The sequence below is a fragment of the Symsagittifera roscoffensis genome, chromosome 8 (genome assembly GCF_963678635.1).
Source record: "Symsagittifera roscoffensis chromosome 8, txSymRosc1.1, whole genome shotgun sequence".
In the NCBI taxonomy this organism is placed as follows: domain Eukaryota; kingdom Metazoa; phylum Xenacoelomorpha; order Acoela; family Convolutidae; genus Symsagittifera; species Symsagittifera roscoffensis.
Window position 1 is genome coordinate 54,980,195 of NC_087069.1, and position 27,601 is coordinate 55,007,795.

Genomic DNA, 27,601 nt, shown 5'->3' on the forward strand with positions numbered 1-27,601 from the left:
TTAATCCGAAAAAAAACCTGTTGATTTTAATTTTTGTTTCAAGCCTAAGAATTCTTTCTGTATTTCCTCGAAAAGCACGAAAATCACCTTTTTTCTACTGCTGGATACGTAAATTAGTTATTTCTTTTAGTTGTTCGCGTTGATATTGCCCCGAGTATGCCACGAGGTTTGGTTATAAAAAAGTAATTAGAGGGAAAAGTTGACTATTTCAGAATATTTTACCCGAAAAGCTCAGTTCTCAAAAAATTTTATGGAAAATTGCTTTTTATATCATTTTTTTGCTTCGAGCTTTCCAATGTCGCTAAAATGAATTTACAACAACATTTTAGACTCAACCTGTTTTTTATATAGTGCACACTTTTCTTTTCTCTTTTCTTATCTGATTGAAACAGTGAAGCAAACGATATTTAGTTCGAGAATATCGTGGAGCTTGCGTTCTTCAAGCATGCCTTCAATTTATTTAATGGCCGCAGAGTTTCTCCTGTTTATATATACATTGTAATAGCGAAAGAAACTAGAACACGAAAAGGTTATGTTATTGGTCAGACTGAACCGGGCCAACAGAATCATCAAATCATTACACAAATTCTCCCTGGAAATGTGCTCTTCTTGATTTCTTTTGTAGTTTTCAGTTATTTCAGATCGCAGGGCACCGCAAACATTTTTTCTTCGAATACAAAGGAAAATAAAAAATAAATCCTTTACATTGCTTACTACTATTAAACTACTGCTATAACGAAGCATGTCGTTCCGATCGGCCACCGCTTCGTTATCTTGCTCGTCAATCATTACTTGACTCAGTCCTATAATCGCCAACTTCAACTACTCACTCGACTAACTCAGCCCGGAACCAAACGCGGATTCGATTCAACTTAACTACTTTGAATTACAATTAGCTTCACCTCAAGCAATAGCGTCCTTCACGGACCAGCTACCCTTCTGGGTTTGCTGAATCGTTCCCTCTAAGGAGAAACAATTATCTAATTGCATACTGTTCATTATTATCTAACTATCTTTGAGATCAACAGTTTGCTCTCCTAACGTAATTGTTCTGCTGTCCTCTTGGAGGCTCTCCGGTATTCTCCACTCACTTCCTTATCTTTTTTTTTCAAATTAGCTTTGGTTAAAGTCACGGTTAATCGTTATAAGTCACGGCATTCGCTTAAATCACAAGTCCGCACGTGTTCTATACATTCACGCCTTCCACTGTCAACTTTTACAAGTGCCAAGTTCGTTTTCTTTTTATTAAACCTGTCACGCTTTTAAGATAAAAAAAATGCCGTGGATGTCACAATTCGAACCAATCAAAGAAGTGTCATATGATCCTATTCAAAAAAATCCTGAACTCAGTAATTTGTTACCCTCGAGGTCAATTCAACCTCCTAAGTTTACTCAGTTAGCTTCCCATGGTCTGTATTTTCATTATCCTGTTAATTTTCCAACCTCCCGGTGTGGGGGAAGACCCTTTCCAGTCTAAGAGATACGGCATTTTCCGGTCTTAAGCCAGAGTTTTCCTACGGAGTTTTGGTCCTAACCACCTAAAGATCATCTACAGATCACGCCCGGGTCACTCGGAGTCAATCCTCTATATGAGGGTTTCAAATCTCTCGTTGAGTCTCGAAAATACCCAATTTCAAAACGACACATGTTTCAAAAACACGCAATTATTTATTCACGGGTAATCCCTTCGCAAAGGTCTTTTATCGTGTTACCGACAGTTTTTATTATTACCGGAAAGTGATACCACATAGGTATGGTTCACTATTTTGGCTATTCAATCCACTTGACCTTGCCCCTTATTCTGGAGAAATAGCCGATTTCTGTTCTGAGGGTTTGTTTTCTAGCGCTGATAACTTACGGTACAGCCCTCGGGTTTGGTTTAAAATCTAACACATGTTCTATCTTGCCACTTTCTACCAATTCTCTAATTGTTGGCGCCCTGTGTTCCTTGAGTGCTCAGAGACGACATTTAGAAATTAGGGTTGGGTTTGTTTAATTAGGGCCAAAAATCATAACTACGTGTCCAGCGGGACTGGGGTTCTAAGCTTATGCTCCCTCATCTAACCCAAAATATACTAACTTTTGATGCCAATCTAACCGCTAGTTAGCGGGTTCTTAAAGGGCTATTTGCACTTCTGCAATCGTTTTTAATTGGGCCAGGAGGGTCCGAGGAGTTCGTACTTTTGCGAGCCCAGCTTGAGTCATCTCTAGTATCGGTTCTAGGATTTTCATAATAATTGTCTCTATACTTTTCCATTTAGGGAGTGTAGTTCTATCGTCCAACACTTGGGTTTTCAGCCATAGGATATACTCTAGCTTTGAAGAGTTGAACTCAATTTTTATCGACCATTTTTTTGTTCACATCTTAACTTGTGGACAAAACAATCATCACAACAGTACGTGCTTACCATTAGCTTAACCATACTGCATGCAATTCCCAGGAAAACTTTTTAAGTCGAGTTCTAACTTTTTTAAAAAGGTACTAGGATCAACAATCCTACTTTAATAAACCTTCTCAAACCGGAAATGAAACTGATAACAAATTTTTTTTTCACAAAGATGTTAATTCAAAAAAGCGATTGATTAAACATACCTGCTGATACAAAATGGATTTAATATAATAAGTTAAATATCGACAATTAAACCGGCGTGTAAAAATACAAATACAACTTGTATATATGAAAATGAATAAAAAATACTAATATTAGACATAAAAATAATATCGAAAAAAATCATGAAACTGACAATAAGAAATTTATTGTATATTTGTATCAAAGAAACGTTCAAGTTCAAAAATAAGTTTTTTAGCTGTAACTTTTCTCAGCTTTTTGCTATAAATGTTCCATCTATTACAATTATTGTTTACTATAAATTTCTTTCCCCTATTTGTCTTAAGAAAACTGTTTTTTGTTTAATTTGTTTTGAGTGTTCGTTTAGTTTCAGAGAAACACTTTTTTAGATGAACTGCCTACCAATTTCCATTTTTCTTATGTTTTCGCCACAACGAATAATCTAGTGAAGCTATGAGGGGCAATAAAAAGTTTGACCGGTAAGAGTTTAGACTTGAGAAGTAGATCTCGTGCAAGTTCAAAAATTCTGCAGCAGATAGCACACTTTGTTTGTCGAATTAATTTGTCTTTTTATTCTGTTAATATGAGACATGGATAGATTTTGAAACAATGCTGAGCTGAAAGATAAATGTGACAAAACTTGTGATCCGAAAAGCATAATTCTTGTTTCTAATGGCACAATGTTTCAAACGCAGTATATTGACTTAATTGCAACAGCCAAATTGCTCAAACATTTAATCAATTCAACTGACAAAGTAAGTTTTTTCTCCACAAGCCAGAGGTCTTAAGCCAGAGTTTTCCTACAGAGTTTTGGTCCTAACCACCTAAAAACCATCTACAGATCACTCCGGGGTCACTCGAAGTCAATTCTCTATATGAAGGTTTCAAATCTCTCGTTGAATCTCAAAAATACCCAATTTCAAAAAGACACATGTTTCACAAACACGCAATTATTGATTCACGGGTAATCCCTTCGCAAATGTCTTTTATCGTGTTACCGACAGTTTTTTATTAACACCGGAAAGTGACACCACATAAGTATGGTTCACTATTGTGGCTATTCAATCCGCTTGACCTTGCCCTTTATTCTGGATAAATAGCCGATTTCTGTTCTGAGGGTTTGTTTCCAAGCGCTGATAACTTACGACACAGCCCTCGGGTTTGGTTTAAAAACTAACACATGTTCTATCTTGCCACTTTCTACCAATTTTCTAATTGTTGGCGCCCTGTGTTCCTTGAGGGCTCAGAGACGACATCCAGAAACCAGGGTTGGGTTTGTTTAATTAGGGCCAAAAATCATAGCTAAGTGTCCAGCGTGACTAGGGTTCTAAACTTATGCTCCCTCATCTAACCCAAATTATACTAACTTTTGATGCCAATCTAACCGCTAGTTAGCGGGTTCTTAAAGAGCTATTTGCACTTCTGCAATCGTTTTTAATTAGGCCAGGAGGGTCCGAGGAGTTCGTACTTTTGCGAGCCCAGCTTGAGTCATCTCTATTATCGGTTCTAGGATTTTCATAACGTTTGTCTCTATACTTTTCCTTTTAGCGTGTGTAGAACTATCGTTCATCACTTGGGTTTTCTGCCATAGGAGATACTCTAGCTTTGAAGAGTTGAACTCATATTGTATCGACCATTTGTTTGTACACATCTTAACTTATGGACAAAACAAACATAACAGTACGTGCTTACCATTAGCTTAATCATACTGCATGCAATCCCCAGGGTAACATTTCAAGGTTAATTTCTAAGTTTTTTCAAAATGTACTAGGATCACCAATACTACTTTAATAATCCTTCTCAAACCGGAAAATTTGACAAACAACAGTTTTTACTGCTTTTGTGGTAAGTTTGCGGTTTATTAACCTCCACGCCTTCCACTGTCAACTTTTACAAGTGCCATGTTCGTTTTCTTTTTATTAAACCTGTCATGCTTTTAAGATAAAAGTATACCGTGGATGTCAAAATTCGAACCAATCAAACAAGTGTCATATGATCCTATTCAAAAAAATCCTGAACTCTGTAATTTGTTAACCTCGAGGTCAATTCAACCTCCTAAGTTTACTCAGTTAGCTCCCCACGGTCTGTGTTTTCATTATCCTGTTAATTTTTTAACTTCCCGGGTTGGGGGAAGACCCTTTCCAGTCTCAGAGATACGTCATTTTCCGGTCTTAAGCCAGAGTTTTCCTACGGTGTTTTGGTCCTAACCACCTAAAGACCATCTATAGATCACGCCGGGGTCACTCGAAGTCAATCCTCTATATGAAGGTTTCAAATCTCTCGTTCAGTCTCAAAAATACCCAATTTCAAAAAGACACATGTTTCACAAACACGCAATTATTGATTCAGGGTTAATCCCTTCGCAAAGGTCTTTTATCGTGTTACCGACAGTTTGTTATTAACACCGGAAAGTGACACCATATAGGTATGGTTCACTATTGTGGCTATTCAATCCGCTTGACCTTGCCCTTTTTCTGGATAAATAGCCGATTTCTGTTCTGAGGGTTTGTTTCCAAGCGCTGATAACTTACGACACAGCCCTCGGGTTTGGTTTAAAAACTAACTCATGTTCTATCTTGCCACTTTCTACCTATTCTCTAATTGTTGGCGCCCTGTATTCCTTGAGGGCTCAGAGACGACATCCAGAAACCAGGGTTGGGTTTGTTTAATTAGGGCCAAAAATCAAAACTAAGTGTCCAGCGGGACTGGGCTTCTAAGCTTATGCTCCTTCATCTAACCCAAAATATACTACTTTTTGATCCCAATCTAACCACTAGTTAGCGGGTTCTTAAAGGGCAATTTGCACTTCCGGAATCGATTTTAATTGGGCCAGGAGAGTCCGAGGAGTTCGTGTTTTTGCGAGCCCACCTCGAGTCATCTCTAGTGTCGGTTCTAGGAATTTCATAAAGTTGGCTTCTACGTTTTCCATTTAGGGAGTGTAGATCTATCGTCCAACACTTGGGTTTTCAGCCATAGGAGATACTCTAGCTTTGAAGAGTTGAACTCAATTTTTATCGACCATTTTTTTGTTCACATCTTAACTTAACAAAGAAAAATATACGACACAAATTGAAAAAAGCCTTCGTTGGTTTTTTTTTCAATACTATAGTCAAACATTATGCGATAATTGCACAGCATCTATCTATCAAGTAATTTTTTGGTCCTTATACATAAATCTGAGACCTGCAAATAAATTTATAATTATTGAACCTCATTGTTTAAAACACGCACTGAATATGGTGATTGCGTTACATAATTGTTTGTTTTCAGGATAAATTTTTTTGGGTAATTTCCTATCATTTTCTCTTGATCTTTCACAGATCAGTAGAGTTTTTACATTTTTATTCCCTGTGACGTTTTTGCAGTTTTTTTGAATCGCTTTTTGCTCCAACTTTTTTTCTGGAAGCCCGAAAAAAAACCTGTTGATTTTAATTATTAGTTTCAAGCCTAAGAATTATTTCACTATTTCCTCCAAAAGCACGAAAATCACCTTTTCTTTACTGTTGGATACGTAAATTAGTTTTTTTTAGTTGTTGGCGTTGAGATTGCCACGAGTGTGCCACGAGGTTTGGTTATAAATAAGTAATTGGAAAAAAAATGACTATTTCAGAATATTTCATCCGAGAAGCTCAATTCTCAAACATTTTTATAGAAAATTGCTTTTTATATCAGTTTTTTGCTTCGAGCTTTCCAATGTCGCTAAAATGAATATACAACAGCATTTTAGTCTCAACCTGTTTTAGTGCACACTTTTCTTTTCTCTTTTCTTAAATGACTGAAACAGTGAAGCAAACGATATTTAGTTCGGGAATATCGTGGAGCTTGCGTTCTTCAAGCACGCTTTCACTCTATTTAATGGCGGCATAGTTTCCCCGTTTATACACTGTAATAGCGAAGGAAACTAGGACACGATATTATCCACAAACCTATAAGTTTTATGTTAGTGGTCAGACTGAACCGGGACGAAAAATCATCAAATCATTACACAAATTCTCCGTTGAAATGTGCTTTTTTTTTGATTTCTTATGTGGTTTTCAGTTATTTCAGATCACAAGGCACTGCAAACAATTTTTCTTCGAATACAGAGGAAAATAAAAAAATCAAATCCTTTACTGAGCTAACTACTATTAAATTACTGCTATAACGAAGCCTGCATGTCGTTCCGATCGGCCTCCGCTTCGTTATCTTGCTCGTCAATCATTACTTGACTCAATCCTAAACTCGCCAACTTCAAAAATTCACTCGACTAACTCAGCCCGGTACTAAACGCGGATTCGAATCAACTTAACTACTTTGAAACACAATTAGCTTCAACTCAAGCAATAGCGTCATTCACGGACCAGCTACCTATCTCGGTTTGCTGAATCGTTCCCTCTAAGGAGAAACAACTATCTAATTGCATACTGTTCATTATGATCTAACTATCTTTGAGATCAACAGTTTGCTCTCTTAATGTTATTGTTCTGCTCTCCTCTTGGAGGCTCTCCCATATCGTCCACTTCTTTGAAATTATCTTTGGTTAAAGTCACGCCTAATCGTTTTCAGTCACGGCATTCGCTTAAATCACAAGTCCGCACGTGTTCTATACATGCACGCCTTCCACTGTCAACTTTTACAAGTGCCAAGTTTGTTTTTTTATTAAACTTTTGACGCTTATAAGATAAACGTATGCCGTGGATATCCCAATTTGAACCAATCAAACAAGTGGTGTCATATGAGCTTATTCAAAAAACTCCTGAACTCAGCAATTTGTTACCCTCGAGGTCAATTCAACCTCCTAAGTTTACTCAGTTAGCTTCCCACGGTCTGTATTTTCAATATTTTTTAATTTTTTTTATTCCAGGGGTGGGGGAAGACCCTTTCCAGTCTCAGAGATACGGCTTTTTCAGGTCTTAAGCCAGAGTTTTCCTACGGAGTTTTGGTCCTAACCACCTAAAGATCATCTGCAGATCACACCGGGGTCACTCGGAGTCAGTGCTCTATATGAGGGTTTCAAATCTCACGTTGAGTCTCAAAAAAAACCCACTTTCAAAAAGACACATGTTTCAAAAACACGCAATTATTGATTCACATGTAATCCTTTCGCAAAGGTCTTTTTGTCGTGTTACGAACCGTTTGTTATTAACACCGGAAAGTGACACTACATAAGTATGGTTCACTATTGTGGCTATTCAATCCGCTTGACCTTGCCCCTTATTTTGGATAAATAGCCTATTTCTGTTCTGAGGGTTTGTTTTCAAGCGCTGATAACTTACGGTACAACCCTCGGGTTTGGTTAAAATTCTAACACATGTTCTATATTGCCACAATCTACCACTTCTCTAATTGTTGGCGCCCTGTGTTCCTTGGGAGCTCGGAGACGACATCCAGAAATGAGGGTTGGGTTTGTTTAATTAGGGCCAAAAATCATAACTACGTGTCCAGCGTGACTGGGGTTCTAAGCTTATGCTCCCTCATCTAACCCAAAATATACTAACTTTTGATGCCAATCTAACCGCTAGTTAGCGGGTTCTTAAAGGGCTATTTGCACTTCCGCAATCGTTTTTAATTGGGCCAGGAGGGTCCGAGGAGTTCGTATTTTTGCGAGCCCAGCTTGAGTCATCTCTAGTATCGGTTCTAGGATTTTCATAAAGTTTGCCTCTATACTTTTCCTTTTAGGGTGTGTAGAACTATCGTTCATCACTTGGGTTTCCAGCCATAGGAGATACTCTAGCTTTGAAGAGTTGAACTCATTTTGGATGGACCATTTGTTTGTCCACATCTTAACCTCTGGACAAAACAACTATAACAGTACCTGCTTATCATTAGCTTAACCATACTGCATGCAATCCCCAGGGTAACATTTCACCTCGAGTTCTAAGTTTTGTACAAGGATCGCCAATACTACTTTAATAATCCTTCTCAAATCGGAAAATTTGACAAACAACAGTTTTTACTGCTTTTGTGGTATATTTGAGCCAAACACTTAGCTTCAGGGAAATTGATTGCAAAACAAAAACGGGACAGACAAAATTTTAAATGTTTTTGTTGACCCGTAGGAACTTCAATAAAAGGTTTCATCCAGCTTCCATTTTCACAGTCTTTCATCGAAGATTTTTTTGGGTTAAATCCTGATGATGCATTGCTGAGTTTTTCCGTTGAAAACGTTTTCGATCGATAAAGTTTTTGCGCTAAAAAAGAAGGTAAGTCCACTGAAGTTTTCTTTTATCAAAATCGTTCAGCGTTAAACCTTCCACTTGCATTTGGAAGTTTTCGAAGTATAAAAAAAATGAAATATTTTGATCTTCGAGAACAATTTAGAAGTTTTCAAACTGGTTTCAATACAAAGTACAAAATTATTCAGGAAGCTTCTGTCGATAGTTCATGATTTTTTCACTGTTGAAAGATATTTGAAGGTTACCATAAAAAAGCTTTAGTTGGACAAATCCCCTTTTTTCCAAATAGAAAATCTAGAGCAGTCGGTCTTTCGCTTGTACTGCTCGACTCAAGGTGATTGACTTTTTTATGTGTTGTGAATGACAAGCGTTCAAGCTTCAACTATCGCTTTCTCAACAATACCAGAAAATTTGAAAACAAACACTGCAGTTAGAGCAAAATTTAGCCTCAGCGCAAACACTGCGGCAATATTCAATCAAAAATCTTGGTTAAAAACTCAAGCTTTCATGGCTAAAATTTTCAAAACGGCTTTTTCAAGACAGGCATCGATATCGCTCTTGAAACATGTCGCGCTCGGGAAAACCGTCATACGGTCACGTATGAGTAAATACTGTTTTCTAATCCAAACGGGTTGGTAAACAGAATATCGAATTAAATCATAATTCCGCAGTTACAACTGAATAGTAGAGGTTAGTTCTTACGCTCTGAAATCCAACGCTTCGAGCTATGTATACCTTTTAATCAAGGTCATGGGATAAATTTTCAGATACAATATTTCATTTCTCGTCTCAAGCATTATACCATATTTCAATTCTCCTCTTCGCTTTCATTATGTCGCGTTTTAGATCCTTTTTATGGATACTTGCCGACTTCTTAATTTCGAATGCTTCTGCGATTGCAATCTATGCAACTATCCCGGGTTAAATCTTCCCTACAATTGACGGATGTAATTTCCGGGTTGTCACGGGGTCATTTTCTTCTTCTGATTCTGGGATCTTCTCTTCGTTTTTGGCTGTTCTGTTTTTCCTTCCTGCAAAAAAAATTAACTTTTTTCGAATTGCATACTTGTCCCTGTTTTGTGATTTTAGCACAAATTTTGTACACCGCGGTACATGATTGCGAGTGGTTCGGACCTATATGATGCCAAACACTTATAACACGGTTCAGTTTTTTCCTTGAACTTGAAATTGTTGTCCCCTCGTATCCTAGTTACTTCGCGGGAAATTTGCCAACCTCGTGTTTGTCCAGGTCCTCTCTGATTATTTTGTTATGCGTGTTTTTTTTGCACTCCTCGTGGCAAAAGTAACCCACGGGATTTTTATTCAATTGGCCATAAAGTCGATGTTCAAATGGGTTGATTTTCTTTTTTAACCATGCTTGAATTATTTCTCTCTTCTGATCTCATGCTGGCATGCGTCTTCTGGAGATCACGTCTGCGCCATTAGTTTTTCGGTTATTTTTTGTTGTCCATGCGGGCGGTGAAAATCTCCCTGAACCGCTTTTTTGCACGGTCAGCTGACGCAAATTCCACAAGGTCCACCTAGAGTTGCTCTAACGATTCAGTTTTATTCTGTTTTGCCACAAATGAGATTAATTTTTTCAATTTCAATTAACATCGTAAAGAAGAAAATATTCTCTAGATATTTACTGTATCTTTCATTGTTGATGATGGCGAATCTAGGCCAGGTTTTTTCTGTGTAACTGACAGTAGCATTCTGCACCCAGGCAAAAACAAAATATACTTTTTTTTCTTCGCATCTGTTTCATCCCAAACGAATTTTGCTTGCCTTTAATAAATTAGTTTTCCCAATCTATTTTTTTCTCCTTTGTCACAACTTCTCTTCTCTGCTCCTGTTACTTATTTTCGTAGGTTGGCTCAGTGGGTTCTATTAGATCAGATTTGTCACGTAATCGATTTTGTGCTTAGATTCCGTCTTTCGTGATTATGGTCATCTCCAGGATTGATGTCCACTATCAGACCATATCAAGGGTAGCGGTGCTGCCGCCCTTTGCCAGATTGGAGGTTTGCTCGTTGCATTTTTGTTTCCTGTTTGCTGCGCTATTTCATAGAGTTAACTGTGTTCTCTGATCCGAATGGTGTAGTAAGCCGAATAAAGAATGAATTCACGCGACTAAACGAAAAATGTTATTTCCTACTCTCTAAAAGTCATCGCTGTCAGCTATGAATTAAATCAGTCGAAGTAACAAAACAAGTATAACTGTAATAAAACAATTTTTTGTTAATGTGTACCTCAGAAATTTGCCACTATTCGATCGGAATACAATAAAAAACTTTGATTTTTAAAAACATAGCTACGTATATTTTTAAAAGTACAGCAAACCAAAACCCGGTAGAACAAACCAAGTTTATAATGAAGAAATTTCATCGCTCAAAACAAATAAGCGTTTGTACTTAATAAATCATCAATACAGTACTTAAAAAATTAATTTTTCCATGATTCACGTGTTGTGTACTTTATTTTTTAATTGTGTCTAGCCAACCACAGTAAACCAACTGCAAAATCCGTTGTGTTATGAATATTTTTTGATCGAATGGTTATAACTTGTTTATCTTTTGTAAAACCGAGTGTAATGCTGAAACCTGTAAGATGTAATGGTGAATAGCAGGAGTTTTGCTAGAACAAGAGTTGTTCATTAGATTCAAAAAAATAGCCACATTTTTCAAATTATATAACTTTGAACCACATACCTCCATAACTCAACTAATAACTAATGATTGATAAGAGGTATATATTGCCAAAGATAAAAACTATTCTAGAAAAATTGAGCTAACTGTGCTTGTTAACTAAAACTTGAATACTTTAATCGAGGTTGAAACAATTTTTTATTAACTTTTTATTAATGTATCTTTACATCAAAAAGTAGAAACAAAATAGCTCATTGCAATCAAATATTTGGGTAAAGTTATTTACAGCCTGATATAAACTGAGTCGTACCATTTTTGTTGATATCAATTTAATTAAGGGTAACACATAGAGTTACACATCAAACTTTTACAAAATTTATTAACATTTCTCCAAACAACTAGTTGAAAAACATAAATGGCTCATTAAAATAACTTTAGGAAACAACTACTACCATTGTTTGAAGTAATGATGTAACTTGGTTTGACTTTTAGGATTTTGTTGCTTTTGATTTAGTAGGAGTTAGCATCTAAAACGTTACTCTGAAGAATGAGAAGATACAAATATAAATACTAAACATTCAATCAATCTTGATGAAGGTTTTTTCAATTTTCCAGATTGTACTTTCTTCACTGTATCGAATAAACGATTTGACGAAACTCAGAAACATAGAGAACGGTTCATCCATTTGTATTTTTCGACAGTTTTCAATTATTCGAATACAAATATCCATAGAATCTGAGAAAGCGCTATAAATGTGATTGGTCTTTTTTGGTGATTGATGCTCCAAAATTAATATCAATCTCTAAAAATATGGGAAAGGAAGTCAGACAGAGAGCAAATTAGACGTCATTTATAAAAGAAAATGGATTAAGCTAACTTTTTTTCGAATAAACTTGCACTGAGGATGACAGTTATAGGAGCAAAAAAAGTTTCGATGGTAATAAAAATTTACATATACAAATAAAGTATATTGCAGGATATTTCTGGAACATAATTTTGATTATTGTACGTCATTTTTTGAAATTCATTTACTATACAATGATAACGAGTGAAAATTTGATTTACCTTTAGTTTGCTTGTCGTCTCATTTCATAGGTCCCAAAATGGATCTGTATGAAAACTGCAAATTAGAAATTAGAAGCACTCAGAGGATGGATCAAATTTAAAAAAAAAACGAGACTTATTACAAATTATGCAGAATCTGTTGGGTTTTTAATCATTTTTGAAAATCGAATTAACACTGAAATGAAAAAAATAAAACTAAGTGGAGTTCAAAAAACGTATTCAGCAAGTTCAATGACTGAAATGTCTTTTTCCACAAGCTGCATTAGAGCTGTTTCTTCATCCTCATTACAGAATTTATCTATCAGTTGTTCTGCTTCTGTCGTTTCTGAATGAATCAAGTCTATCAGAACATCATAGCATGCTGTGTTGAGGGGATTCATGTGCAACCCATAGGTTGCAAGTGTGACAAGTTCCATGGTACATGAACTAGCTTGAAGGTCAGCAGTTAGCTTTAGGCATGAAAGAGCAGCTTCAGCACACTTGTCTGATATTAACATTCGTATTCGAGTAGATTTCGACATATTGCATGTTTTTATTATTGTTGATCTGTAGTCAATTTCTAGTTCTTCTAATTCTTGTCTCGTTTTGGCAATTTTGCTGAAAAACAGCTCTCTCGCACTACTTGTTTTTAGACTTAGTGTATCAAGGAGACGGAACCGGTTGTTGTGAAGATCCCAATTCTGCTTCATGTGCGATCGTTCAATGGTCAAGCGATCTTTTAAGATTAATTTTTTCAAAATTTTACATAAATCAAGATTGTTATCTCTTATAGCTTCGTTAAGTATTTTAGCTTCTTTAAGTTTCTCATTTGATACTTGACAGAAATCAAGTAAACTCTGACGTGCCAACGGGAGTTTCGGGTTGAACCAGCAAGAATACCTCGCGTATTGGATGGTGAGAAACAGGTTACCGCATACTCTGCTAAACTCATCTGTATCGATCAAGTTCAAGTATCTGGAGATTGATTTGCAGCATTTTTGGAGCAAGATACCAGCGTCTTTTCTAGAAGCTAATGCTTTCTGTCGATCTCCATTTTTTACAAGGTGGCAATACTCTTGGAAAAGCACGTCAAACGCTTCGGTGTAGAACTGGCTCCTCAATGACTCATAAAAACTGTCCCCAAGATCTTCAGCTACGTCAACCATACTTTTCAATTCTTTCCAAGAATATTGAACCTTGTCGGGTTCTTTTATCTCCGAGCTTTGAAGTAATTGGAATGGCTTGTTGCATACAGAGTCTGTATTTTCCTGAAGGTTTTCACAAAAACGACTTATGTCAAATAAAGAGCTTTTGAAAAGCTGCAGTTCTATAATATTTGAAGCAAACATTGACTCCGCAAATAACAGTTGCAGAAATTCCAAAGCAATTCTGTCAAAAGTATTCGACACTAGTGCTATGAACACAGAAACTTGCTGCTGTCTATACCAATCAAGAGCCGCCGCTGAACTGGCTTTCGTGATGTTCGAGAGAACCAATACGGATGCGCTACCTTGAAACATGTATTGTTTGACTTCATCAGCTGAACACCATTCCAGTCCTTGGATGGTCAATGCTGTTTCTGTTAAGAAGTTCAGTTTGGGGAGGACACCGATAATGACAGCAATGCCACTTGTTTTGCAAAATTTATTCAACAGAGATCTGAAATAAGTCGGCAGTTCTTCTTTTGCTATGTGAAAACTTCTGGCATTCCTGTAAAGATAATAAGACATTCCATGCTACACAAAGTGTGAATATCTTGATTAGTTGGGTTGCATTTGTCACATCTTAAGCTTTTTAAAACATTTTGTTTGCCCTGAAGGAATTGAAAATGAACAAATCCTGATGCTTCAATCAGACGGGTTAATTCCAATTTAGAATAACGTTTAAAAGCAGGGCCATCTTAGAAATTTTTGGGGGGCGGGGGTGAAAAAAAAAGACAATATACCCAAAAAAGCAATTAACGACATTTTTATTCGTGTGACAACAGGAAAGGCAAACACCTGAATATTTTTTAAAGACCATAAAATTGTCTCCAAAAAACTAATGACAAACCATGAAATGGGAAAAAATTTGAGCTTTCTTGACAAAAATTGAGCTGAAAACATGACCGCAGTCAATAAAGGTTTTTTCGGCAAGTCATGTTTTCAGCTCAATTTTTGTCAAGAAAGCTCAATTTTGTTCCCCATTTCATGGTTTGTTATTAGATTTTTGGAGACCATTTTATGGTGTTTAAAAATATTCAGGTGTTTGCCCTTCCTGTTGTCACACGAATAAAAATGTCGTTAATGTTTTTTTAGCAAAAAAAACCTAAACGCTGGTGAAAAAAAAAACACGTGTTGATTTATATGTTCACGAAGAAGTTTTAAAAAGAGACCAAAAATCAGTCACGAGACATAGAAATTGCAATGTTTTGTTTTCAACGAGCAAATGAACAACTTTTTTTTTCAGAAAACATGTTTTTGTCGTGTTCTCTGCAACTAATTAAGATAGGGGGTTCAAATTTTGACAAATTTTTATGAGCGTTTTTGAGTGGAATTGATTGGGTCAAATTTTGAGAAGTCTTATGTCGAAGGCGTAAATTGGCCAGTATATAATTACTAGTTTCAGAGGTGTTTTTCGTTTTTCTGTGAAAACATCCTCGCGAGCAAAGTAAGGATTTTGAATTGATGGGATCAAAGTAATTCTTTGTAAAGCTGATGAGCTGCTTGGCTTACCCTTTATACTGCCGAAAACTGACACTCAACAGAGTTGAAAGAATTGCTTGGTCCTGAGTCAGAAACTGCTTAAGCTTTTAAATAACTTTAAGCTGATGATTATAACTTTTAAAAAATTTTCCAGCAAATAATTTGAAAACAATCCGCTCCAATCTATGCGCAAGAATTTCATTAACAGTTAGATTGTGTGTAAATTTTGTGTCTTTTTCTGGTTTAAGCTCTCAAAACTTTTTATGTTTGTGTCTACAAAACAAAAAAAATCGCCCGACAAGGTAACTCTTTTGAACTCTGTTATATGTCGTTTTTTGCGACATAAATTGTAAGTGAGCTTTCATGAGCTTTCCAAAGAAGTGATTGTTCAAATTCCGAAGATTTTGAAATATTGTTCAAATTCCGAATAATTTTTGCGAGGGTGTTTCCACAGCAAGAACACCTATATAACTATATATGACATACTGCCCTAATTACACCTTTGAAATAAATTTTTCAATAATTTGCCCGGCTATTTTCAATAAAAGACCTTCAACGTATTTTCATTATTCATCTTTCATAGTTTGAACCCTATTTGAACCCTATTTGTTAAAACCTAGCGGCGAAAATAACGAAAAATTGAATAAAAATTTTATTCATTTTCTCGTTAAAATCAAAAAATTGCTAGCTCGATATCCCAAGACTGTATCTCCCAAATTTTCTATGCAATTAACTATGGTCAAAACTCAGAAAACTTTACAAAACTAGTCACCACCGATTGTTTAGTTACTCTTTAAACTGTCACCACTGAACTGTTATCGAAAAAAAAATTACCTTAAATTTAATATTTATCAGAGCCAAAGGAGGCTTCCTTAGTTATATTTCAGTGGCATTTGGCCAAAATTAAATACCGTCAAATAGTGAAAAAAAGGATGGTTTTTTTAGTAGGTTAAATCCCTGAGGAAGGAGAGGCGGAATGACTTACAAAATTGATACTGAGTCAGAAATCTCGTTTTCGTCCATTGGTGAAGTGAAGTAAGACTCATCTCCAGCGACAATAGCCACGTTAGTTGTTGCGCGTGTTATTGCCATATAAAATTCTGCAAGAAACTTAGCGGGTTGTTTATTCACCATTGCTTCCAACAAAACAACAACCGCTCCACATTCAATTCCGTTGATGATTGAAGTTGACTCCAATTGAACTTCTGGCAAGTTTAGATAATCGTCCCCAAAATCCAATTCATAAGAATTGGACGACAACTTAATTTCTTCTTGTCTTAAACGAGAAACAATCCCAAGTTGAACTTTTGGCGATAAAAATGATATTAAAACAAGTAGACTTGATTGGTTTTGCAGAGACACAGCCAAACGCTTTATCACTTCAAAGCATTTGGTTAAATAGCTGTCGTTTTTGGACGCGCCATAGGAATGAACATAAAAAACTTCTGCTTGATTAGTACCGTCGAGGCTTGCACTAGGCATGCTGATAACATTCTCGGAGTCCTTGCTTAAGACCAAATTTCTCGACAAATTGCTGTAAAAGTCGTTTATTCGTTTTGTAAACCTCATCGGATAAGAAAGGGAATAATGGACGAAGTTTTTGTCAATGCTGCCGAAAATCGATTTCTGTTCAGATGAGAAAAGACACATATGAGCATTGTTCTGGAGACCAAAAAGTATTGCTTTATGCATCGGGATATGATTGAGGGGGTCTTCGTCAATAAAAACTATTGACTGCCTGGTTCTATCAAGTCTCTGTGAGAACTCCGGTAATGACCAAAACTCAATGTCAAGTCCACTCAATTCATGTTTCAAACGTGAAAAAAGCATTTTAGAATTACCAGCTGACCCGTCGCATACCACTACTTGGAGCCCAAAGTGGCTGGATGTCATTTGCGCTAGAAAAGTCATCAGCATGGTCTTCCCCGTTCCTTTTCCTCCTCTTACATTAATGCGCAATTGGTTGCCTTCGATTGGAGAATCAGTTGTTGTTCCCGCCACTCTGACGCTTGTGATTGCTTGTGAGTGCTTTGAATCTGAGAGTGCTTTGAAGACTGTGGCTATTATTTCCAATTGTTCTTTCGTCCAAAGAATTACTTTAGTTTTCCCTCTCCTCATCGCTGGCTGAAATTTTTTAAAGAGCTCAATGAGTTCACATTTGATATCGTAATCTCCGATTAGTATTTCACGGAGTTGTTTCTTAATCCATGCTTCTTCGTTTCCTGCACTGACTTGAATCGACTGTATGTCATTAGATGCAAATTTTTGATGGATATGACCATTTGAGGCTAAACTCAGCACGACAAGTCGGGCAACTAAAAGATCGAAACTGTTTGTGTCTGCCATATCGGGGAGACTTCGTACTAATTCTCCCCAGAGCGGGACAAAGTTTTTAGGGCCTGGTTGTTTAAAAACAATCACTTTGTTCCCAGCGGCATTAATCTTTTTTCCGATGTTTTTCGGGTAATAATTATCATGAATAAATACATTATATATAGGGACTTCAGTGAACCTATTCAAGTCAAATTTTTCACAAGTTGAACGTTTTGACTGACCGTTATAGCAAGATAAAAGGCGTACAAAATTAGAGTGCTTTTCCATATCATACTTTAATTTTTGCAGATTCGGCTTTTGATCGTTTTTAACGTTGAATACGAAAATTCCTTTTTGTGGGTGTGCAACTATCATGTCAATTTCTACGCTTCCAGGTCCTCCTTTTCCAAAAATGTGAAAACCTTCTACATTCGGCAGAATAATAACTCCGGCATCGTCTGTTCTTACTTCATTCACAAACAATCTATAAAGTTTATCTTCAGTTTTTTCGCCTTTGTTAAGCGTTTTATAATAGTCTCGCAAGGGTCTGGACATTTGTTGGTATCGTATCTTCTGTCGCGGGATTCTCACAGACGGTATTGATGTTTTTTTTTCCGGGTTTTTTCCACTCGGCGTAGTTGTAATCTATTATTCTTTTCAACTCATTATCATCACTGAAATGTGTTTCTATGCCTTTGAGTCCCCGAATTTTCAAACTATCAATTTCGTCTGCAAATTCTTTGAGTTCATCTTTGGAAAACTTTTCTGTTAATGATTCAACAGAACTAACGGCGGATCTTGTGTTAATTTCTTTTAAATCATTCGGCTCAATTATTTTTTTGTTTTCATCGGTATCAGTTTTTTTGCTGTCATTTGCAAATCGAATTTCCTCCGAGCTATAAATTGGGAAGCCCGAAGAAGAAATTGGTAGGAGATTGATCACAACGTAATCGTCACTTGTTTCCTCATCCTTTGTTTCTTTGTTTTGTCTCGGGAATTTAGAAAGAATTAAACCCATTTAGTATATAACCTGTAGAAATAGAAGCTCCATAGAAAAAACTTCAAACTTTAACCTTTTTTGAGTAAATCAATTGAATAGAAAATGAAACTAGACTTATCTTTTTATTTCGTACGGAGCACTTCTTGCAGAAACGTAGAAAAAAACCGCACTGATAAAAACTGGTTTCAGATCAACTTGAATTGATTTTAAGTCGAATTTAAATTCGATCTATTCTAAAAAAAACTAATTTAAACCGATTTGAACTGTTTTTTATTATTCAGAATCTCATTCAAAGCCATCCGAATCTTACCAAAACTCATTTTTTCTCCTTTAAATTTCAAAAGATATTTCACCTGTGATCATTTTTTCCAAAGTTATGAGGGTTTAAAGAATGCCATTTCGGCCATTTTGACCAATTTGGTACAATTAACGCGCAATATAATTCGCGCTATTAATGCGTGAGCGAGATTTAATCCGTCTGAAATTGATCCCAATTGGTTGAACGAAGCTTATTTGCCATAATTGATTTGTTACAAGGATCAAAATCTATCTTTTTGTCCTTAATATGGCGTGTGGGGGATGATTTTTATAAAAAATTTCAAATTTTAGATAAAAAATTTTCATTTTGTTTTTTTTTCATTTAATTTTTTTTATGTATTACTGCTGCTCAATAAACCTTAAAAGGCAGTCAGAACATTCAGGGCTTCGCCCTGATACGAGCAGTCTTGTTATATTTTGTGCTTAAAATCATGCAAATCAACTTAGTCATAGAAAAATCATAAATGTAAATCAGGTTGTGAGGATTAATTCATGCAATGAATCAAAAAATACTCAAAATTTATCCAATTTTGAGCTCACAAAACGCAGAAAAAACATAAAATATTATCAAAGTAAGCGTATGTTGCGTTGTAAATCAAATTGAAAAGCAATGAGAATTTATAAAACTTTCTAATTTTTTTACGCTTCATAGAGATTGCTAGCATCGTTGCAAAAACGAAAAACTCCCGGATTAAAAAGTTTTTGCCTCAATCTAAACTAAGTTACAGAAAAAAAACAACAAACCTCCATGGGTAAATGAGGTTTTTGTTAAAATGTGTAAATGCTCCAAAAAATGAATAATTGTACTATGAATTTAAATGATGCTGCTTCAATTTGACTTCAAAGCACTTAAAATTCAGTCCAGTTTTATACTTGACTCTTTTAAAATCCCAAGACAGGTCACAAAAGTTGGAGACAATAACGATTTGAACTCTTGGTTTTGTTTTTAATCGCATGTTCTTTCAAACGATCAATATTCTATAAATCCACATTTGCTTGAATTGGAAATGATCTATCAGAAAGATACATAAACAAGAGTGCTCGTAACAGGGCGAAGCCCTGAATGTTCCGACTGTCTTTTAAGGTTCATGGAGCAGTTTTAAGATTAAAAAAATATATATAATTAAGCAAAATTAAAACAAAAATTTCTAACCTTTGAAATTTTTTGTGAAAATCATCCCCCCACACGCCATATAAATTACAAAAGAATAGATTTTGCTACTTGAAACAAATCAATTATGGCAAATAAACTTATTTCAATTAATTTGGAACGATTTCAATGACAGAATAAATATCCGCTTACGCGTTAATAGTGCGCAATACATCGCGCGTTAATTGTCCCAAATTGGCCAAAATGGCAATCTTTAAACCCCCGTAACTTCACGAAAAATGATCACAGGTAAAATATCTTTTCATATTTGAGCTCAGGACAACAATAGGAGGAGGGGGGGAACCCCCTCCCCCATACCCCCACCCCTAAATCCGCCGCTGATTGTAATATTTATTTGGTTCCCATATAATTGATTTTTTGTTTTAAAGAAAACTCATAAAAATTGATTTTTTGCAAGTATGAAATGAAAATTGATTATTTTTTTGCAACTATGAATTGATTTATCTTCTTTTTCCAATTTTCTGCAAAACTAGAACCCGAAAAAGTTTTCTTTCACGCGTACACCCTCCTTCCTTTTCAACGCTTTGAACCCGCCCATGCTTTGACCTCCACATCCCCTTTTCAACCGCCCCTCATAAGGGGATAAACATAGAATCGGAGACAAGAAGGGAAAGAGGGACTTCACTTGGAAAAAGGAGGGTCAAAAAAGTTTGAGAGACTAAAAAAGATTTTTCGAAAATTGTCATGGAAAAAATTGATGAAACATTGTGATGGAAGATAAACCATATAACCTTTTACTGGCCAAAGTAAGGCTCACATTGTACTTTTGTAAAAAAAAAAAACGTATGTTAAGCCAAAAGCACCGTATTTGACTAATTTAGAATTTTAGGAAAAAAATATAATCAATTATAATCAGTTAAAACATTGAAAAAAGATTTTATTTATTTGACCGAAAGAAAATGTGATCCATTTTTAACCGAGTATAATCAGTTTTTCTATATTTTTATGGAGAATGAAAATGAAAACTAATATTTTCCATTTATTTCCATAAAAATATAGCTAAGAAATTAATCTAAGGCTATAGCTAATTAGTCAAAAGGAATAGGAAAAAAAATAAAATAAATGAATAACCTCAATGTTAAAACACTTGAGTAAAAATGAACAAGGTCATTCCGAACAAGAGGAATATACTGACGATCAGACACAGAATTTTTGAAACTAATTAAAACAAGACTGATCGTATCAGGGCGAAGCCCCAAATTTTCCGATGGCCTTTTAAGGTTTATGGAGCAGTAATCACAATAAAAAAATAAATGAATAAAACAAAATGAGAAAAAAAAATTCTAAAATTTGAAATTTTTATGAAAATCATCCCGCCACACGCCATATAAAAAACAAAAGAATAGTTTTTGCTCCTTGTAGCAAATCAATTATGGCAAATGAGCTTCTTTCAACCAATTTGGAACGATTTATAAGACGAATTATTTCTCCGCTTAAGCGTTAATTGTCCCAAAATGGCCAAAATGGCAATCTTTAAACCCCCGTACCTTTACGAAAAAAGATCACAGGTGAAATATCAAATTTAAACTCAGGACAACAATACCTTTTGAATGATTTTTTAAAATTCCGTCAAAATGGCTAGTTAATAAGTCGAAATTTGTCTGAAGAAAAAAAAACCCACCCCGAGCACAATTATTCCGTTACTTTCGTATCGAAAGTCGGAACAATAAGAGTTTTCGTTTCTAATGTGTGAAAACAGAACAAACAGGACGATTAGAAACTATGTTATGTTTTGTTCAAGTTGATACAGTTGGATACCCGAGTTGACGAAAAAGCTTACAATACAATTTCATTCAGGAAAAATGCCTATCACACAGTTTCATACAATTGCATAACTAGACAAAATTTGTTTGAAAAGAGCAAAATAAACAATTTTCATCCCATGAATATGTATAATTAGCATTTTTGGTCCCTTGGAAATGAATAGCAAGCTCTTTTCCATTGGTTTTCTTAAAAAAGTTGTGTAAAGTAGCGAATTTTTGTATAATATGAAACTGCATGATACACGTTTGTTCAATACTGCGAAACTGGGAGACAGGCAAATTTCACAAAACACAAAAACGAATTATTTTCTATCGTACGAAAACTCAACGTGTTAGTGGCAGTTAACACGCAGATAAATTTGTTTGGCAAAGAGTAAGAGCACGTTAAATTTTAAAACTAAAGTCAAGAAAGCTACTGTTAAACTTTTCTCACTGAATTAATTACCAAAAACGTAACTTTTTCTAAAGGGTTAGAAAGCTTTTAATTTGATTGGAAAAAAAGACACGAGAAGTGTCCATGATTGGAAAAAAAGACAATTTTTACAGTTTCAAGATAATCTTAGCATAGGAAAGCAAAAAAAATGATTGTATTTAAAACAAAACGGTTGCTTGTGATTTTTGATTTTATGGGTGAAAAACTCAACCTGGACTAAGTTATAGGCACAAAATATCAAAATTTTTTTGCAAGGTTTATATATGTAAATTCATTATCTGCACACAAAAGCAAGTTTGCATTATGTTTCCATGCCAAAATTACTCTCTTGAAACCGAAACAGCAATCAGTTTGTGTTGTTAGAATTTTAAATCGACTTAAGATAATTTTCGAAAAAAAAGATTGAAAAATTGCTTGTCATTTTTTTTTCTCTGAAATTTGAATGATAAGCATTTTTCTATAGACTGCATGTATGAAAATGTATGATAGACTTTTTTCTTGGTTGGACGTCACCCGGTTATACACTTCGAGCAACTTTTCTTGCAATTCTTTGAACTTTCACAATTGACCCCTGTCCTCTGTAAAAACGAATTCGATGTTTCTCTGCTTTTTAGTATGAGTTTTGACGAGTGGGGACAAAAACGTTGTTTGTTGTTTCGTTTCCTAGGGATCACGGAAAACGCTAAGAGTCAAACTTTTAATATCACCTTTCTCCTGAAGCCGTTACTGCCTTTTCAGGTTTTTTGAAAATTTACTGTTGTTCATTGCCAGCTTTCTTCTGCAGTCTGAACTTGAGGCAACACGCAAGATAAGTTTTTAAGTTTGTTTAGTTTCATAATAGTTCAAAAAATTGATAACGCATTTTCTGATTTCTAATAAGCCCATAACATGAAAAGTTTTACTCACCTGAGAAATCACCCAGGATATCGTTCAATTTTTCCCGCAAACTTTTAACTACAGGAAACAGCACAATAAATAAGATCGGTTTTTGGATTTACGTCATGCAAACCGAGGTAATTTGAAACTTTCCAAGAAAAAACATCGGAATTTTTCCGATATCTAAGCAAACGACAAGTAAATGAAATCTGTCACGCAATTTAACAAAAAGAAATGACATTCAAAAAGTAGTAAAGCAAACAAGTAAACGAATAATTCTATTTTGATATTTCCAATTTGTAAAACTGAACCGTGTTAAGCAAACACCTTTTGCAACTTGATTGTGTAAAAACTACTTTCATCAATTTGATTCGAACACTTTTTGTAGAAGACCAACACATACAAATATTCACATTGTTTGAGCTGTTTAACGATTTTTTGACCACGTGCGTCACCATAAAACTAATACGAAAAGCGTAATAAATAGCAAAATTTAAAACTTTTGTATGCATAAAATTTTTAGTTATGGTTAGAGTAGAATAAACGTTTTACGTAGGTCATCTTTTAACTTTCAACTAGAGTCGAGTTTCTTTATTTTAAGTGCAATTTTCTCGAGTAATCTGATCTGGCTTCGAAAGGTAACTGTTTTATAAATGCTGCCAGAGCTCTGGGAGTAGTACGTCGAGTCCTTTTTTCAGACTCTGCTTCTTGATTACTTCTCACGGTATGAACCATAAGTTGCCTTCCAGTTTTTACAATTTTTTCCTCATGTTCATGGCGATTTCAGCTTTTTATTCATTTTCGTAACTAGTACCAGTATGATTTAATTGGCTATTAAATGTTATTTTAGAAGTAGGTATCTCGCAAAACTGAACTATATGCAAAATTCTTTAAATAAATCAAGGAAACGATGATCTTTACGATGATCCTCTCGGTTTTTGAAAATAGCTTGTTCCTGTAATTCGTCAAGGCCGATTTCAAAAGACTTCCATGTAACTCTGTCATCTCTGAGTCCGTAGAAATTTCTTTGAATGAGTGTTTTCTTTGGTCTCAGAACCTCAGAGGTTATGTGTTAATTTTTTTCTCCTCTCCTTAAGGTTCCTTTGCAAACCTATCTCATGACGATTCCTCTGCTACCCTATTTTCTCTTGATCGGTTTCAGCTTTTTATTCATTTTCGTCCTGTTCAATGCTTTCATTGGGGTTGAACTACTCGTTCCTTCATCGGAGTCCATGGATACGTCTGTTGTTGCCGACTCTTTGTGTCTTACCTCATTACAACCCCACTCTATGGTTTGGTGTTCTGAATTCCTAGCCCGGTATTGGCAGCCAAAATGAGAAGAACTAAGACCAGCCATTTTCTGAGAATCCCCAACAATTCTAAACTGTTGTCTAGGGATTACACGGCGCATTTTCTTATGCCAAAAAGGCACTAACACCGGGGATTCCTATAACAAATATGCGTATTGAAGTTTTTAAGATTCTCCGACAGTGCCTTGGAACCCCCGGTAGTGTCTGCGATATCGACTACAGTGTCTGTCCGGGATCCCACTACAGTTTTAAAACAATATTAGTCACGCCAGCTCAGGTACTGACCCAGTTAAAATTTTGGCAACGGGTCAAAGGTGGGACTAAACGAGTTTGGACTTTTTGTTTTCCGACCGGTTCGGGCCGAGTTTCCTGCATTAAATACAAAAAAACCAAACTGGGTCTTATGAAATCTACTAAAACTTGATCGCATAATTTTGACCTTTGATCAACCCAATTCAAGAAAAACTGACTCGAAAGTAGAGCAGTCCAGATAACTTAAAACATTATACTGTACATCAAAAATGAAGCATAAGTTATACCGAATTTTAATAACAACTTTTAAATATGATCCCTGTGGAAGTTGACTCAAAACTTAATCTATGATCATGATTTTTATTTCAGGCTTCGATTTATCTAAATAATAATAACATTGTAGTTCAGGGTTCTAAAAGAAATACTTTTAGATTCAAATTCTTTCAAAAATATAAATAAAAAAATTAGTTTTCAAATTACCTAGAGTGTTTAGTTTGCCGTTTAAGTTTAACCCTATACGCTTGGTACTGTTAAAGTCGTATGTATTTCCCGTATATGATTTGTATGCACGCTCCCCGCGTTCGTATGACAATGCGATCCTGTAGACTTCTTCGGGTAATTTAGTTGAACGTGATAATTCTCGTTGGCAATCCGACTCACGCATATTCATAATGAAAATGTCACGAACATTTTCGGCCGCATTTGCAAAATCACATCTACCTGCTAGGGCACTTAGTTCCGCATGGAATTTTTCGAATGTTTCATTCTCACGTTGTTTCCTTCCGTAGAAAAGACCCCGTTCATGCGTTACATTCCTTTCTTTTTGGAACACGTCTTGCATCTCATCTAGAACCCGTGGGTACCGTTCGGTTTTAATGCTAACCGTCGGTTTCCGTGCTTTGAATATCCGCTGCGCCTCGTCTCCGATACATAGATAAAGATTAGACTTTAACTTCTTTTCCGATTCGAGACGGTTTTTTCCATTTACTTCTTCAGACAACGCCCCGATAGCCGCCGCGTTCAGAGTACTCGCAAAATAGAAATCATCGGGATCAATATCGTACTTTGCTATCATCCCCCAGTAAAATTTAAATATCCACTCCTCCCAATAGACTGGAGGTTCCGGTGTTCGTGCCTCCCAAAATGCTACAATGTTCAGTGGATTTTTCCCCCCTCCTCTTTTCTCTGCTGGCTGCGCCATGTTAAAGTCGTATGTTCGGAATATCAAAAGATTGTAAATAAGTTGTATTTTTAGTTCAACTGTTAGGCATCAAATCGAAATCTTACTGCAATGTTTTATTTCAGATCAGAATGGACATTGGAGATCACAAGGTCAAAGAAACAGGTCTCCAGACAGAAAGAACAATTGATGGCATTTACATAAACTTAAAACTGGTCCCTATCTCATTCGGGCAACCACAAATAAATTTTAGCTTGTATAAAATTTATCAACTTGTAATGTAATCTTGCGAATTCATGTTACAGATCAATTTCAGTTTTACTTGAGTTTTTAGGCAACCTTGCCGAACCTCTCGTATAGGTTTTTTTTTCGGTATGCGTCATGTTACTTGTCTTGTATACGGTGGATCATGACACCCCCCATCTTATCAACACCTCGTCGCTGCCGCGTTGATTTTCTTGTCCCCTCTGCGCTTTTCTTTCGATTTCCTTCCACGGTCTTCGGCGTTCGAGTGACCAATGTCTCCGACGGTTCAATTGCCATTCCAAATAATTTCAATTGCCAAATAATCTGCCATTCCCATTTTAGACCCCTGCTTGTGTTCAACTTTAAAATCGTACGGCACTAACCGATCGTACCAGCGTGTTAGTCGGCTGAAAAACGTTTTATTTCCCTTCGGGGATGAATTTAAGGTTAGCAGGGCCTTATGATCCGAAATAACTGTGAAATAACGGCCATATATGTAATTACGAAAATGTTCCGTAGCCCACACTACCGCAAGTAGTTCTAATTCGTTCGTGGAGTATTTTTTCTCAGCCGGGTTAAGATAACGCGATGCAAACGAAATGGGATGCCAACCTGATGCCCCATATTGTTCTAACACGGCCCCCAAACCATCGTGGCTAGCGTCACAGATAATTCTAGTCTCACGGTGAATATCGAAATGTCGTAATTCAACAATATTTTTCACTAGTGATTTTAAATGTTGGAATGCATTTTCGCAAACGTTAGTCCAAATAAAATCGTTGTTTTGACTTAAAAGTGGCCTTAATGGTGCACTTAATTCTGCGAGATTGGGTAAGAACTTATGTAAACTGTGTAGTGAACCCATCAAAGATTTCAACTGCTTTCGGGATTTAGGGGTTTTCAAGTCTTCAATTGCTTGTGTTTTTCTTACTAAGGGTGTAATACCACTTTCCCCAATTCGAAATCCGAGCCATTCGCACGCTGTTTTCGCAAACTCGCATTTTCGTAGTTTTAGAGCAACATTAGAAATATCCAGCTTTTTCAATATCTTCTCGACCAACGCGATGTGTTCGATCTTAGTTCCTTTCGAAGAGATTAAGATATCATCAATGAACGCGTTGGCCTGAGGGAACTCTTTAAATAAATTGTCAATTACTTTTTGAAATTCCGCCGGCATTGACGTCAATCCGTAAAATCCGTTTTTAAAACAATAAGTTCCTGTGGATTTCCCACCGACGAGTGAGAAATTGCATTGTTCGCTCGTTTTTTGTTCTAAAGCGACTTGTCCGTACGCATATGTAAAATCCAACGTTGTAAAATATACATTCCCCGGTTTTTTCTCCGCAATAATCTGGCTTACTCCGTCTATTAATTCGTCAATATTTGGCATTTGGTACTTGTTTTTATGTACCTGCTTGTTTAGTTCTCTTGATTCCAGTGCTATTTTTATACTTCCATCTTTTTTCACTGTAATAACGATGGGGGATACGAAATACTTATCTGAGCATTCTTGTAATTTTACGATATGCCCTTCATTTATTAGCCGATGGATTTCTTTATCCACCTTATCTCGTAGACTGATTGGCACCCTGCGTCCTTTTTGTTGTACGGGCTTCAAATTTTCAAAAAATTCGACT

At 35.9% G+C, this 27,601-nt stretch overlaps 3 protein-coding genes across 3 annotated transcripts in view; 2 read left to right on the top strand and 1 right to left on the bottom strand.

The window, feature by feature from the left end:
- Nucleotides 1-27,601, top strand: part of LOC134853395 (uncharacterized) — a 551,043-nt gene that overhangs the window by 196,982 nt on the left and 326,460 nt on the right. The window lies entirely within an intron of this gene.
- LOC134853394 (uncharacterized) overlaps nt 1-27,601 on the top strand; it is a 410,233-nt gene that overhangs the window by 7,123 nt on the left and 375,509 nt on the right. The window lies entirely within an intron of this gene.
- Nucleotides 12,116-23,367, bottom strand: LOC134853101 (uncharacterized). The gene is made up of 3 exons (XM_063869040.1): nt 23,007-23,367; nt 16,088-18,445; nt 12,116-14,128 (listed from the first exon to the last, which is right to left on the bottom strand). The coding sequence occupies exons 2-3, from the start codon at nt 17,968-17,970 to the stop codon at nt 12,646-12,648; spliced, it is 3,366 nt and encodes a 1,121-aa protein (XP_063725110.1). The 5' UTR covers nt 17,971-18,445; nt 23,007-23,367; the 3' UTR covers nt 12,116-12,645.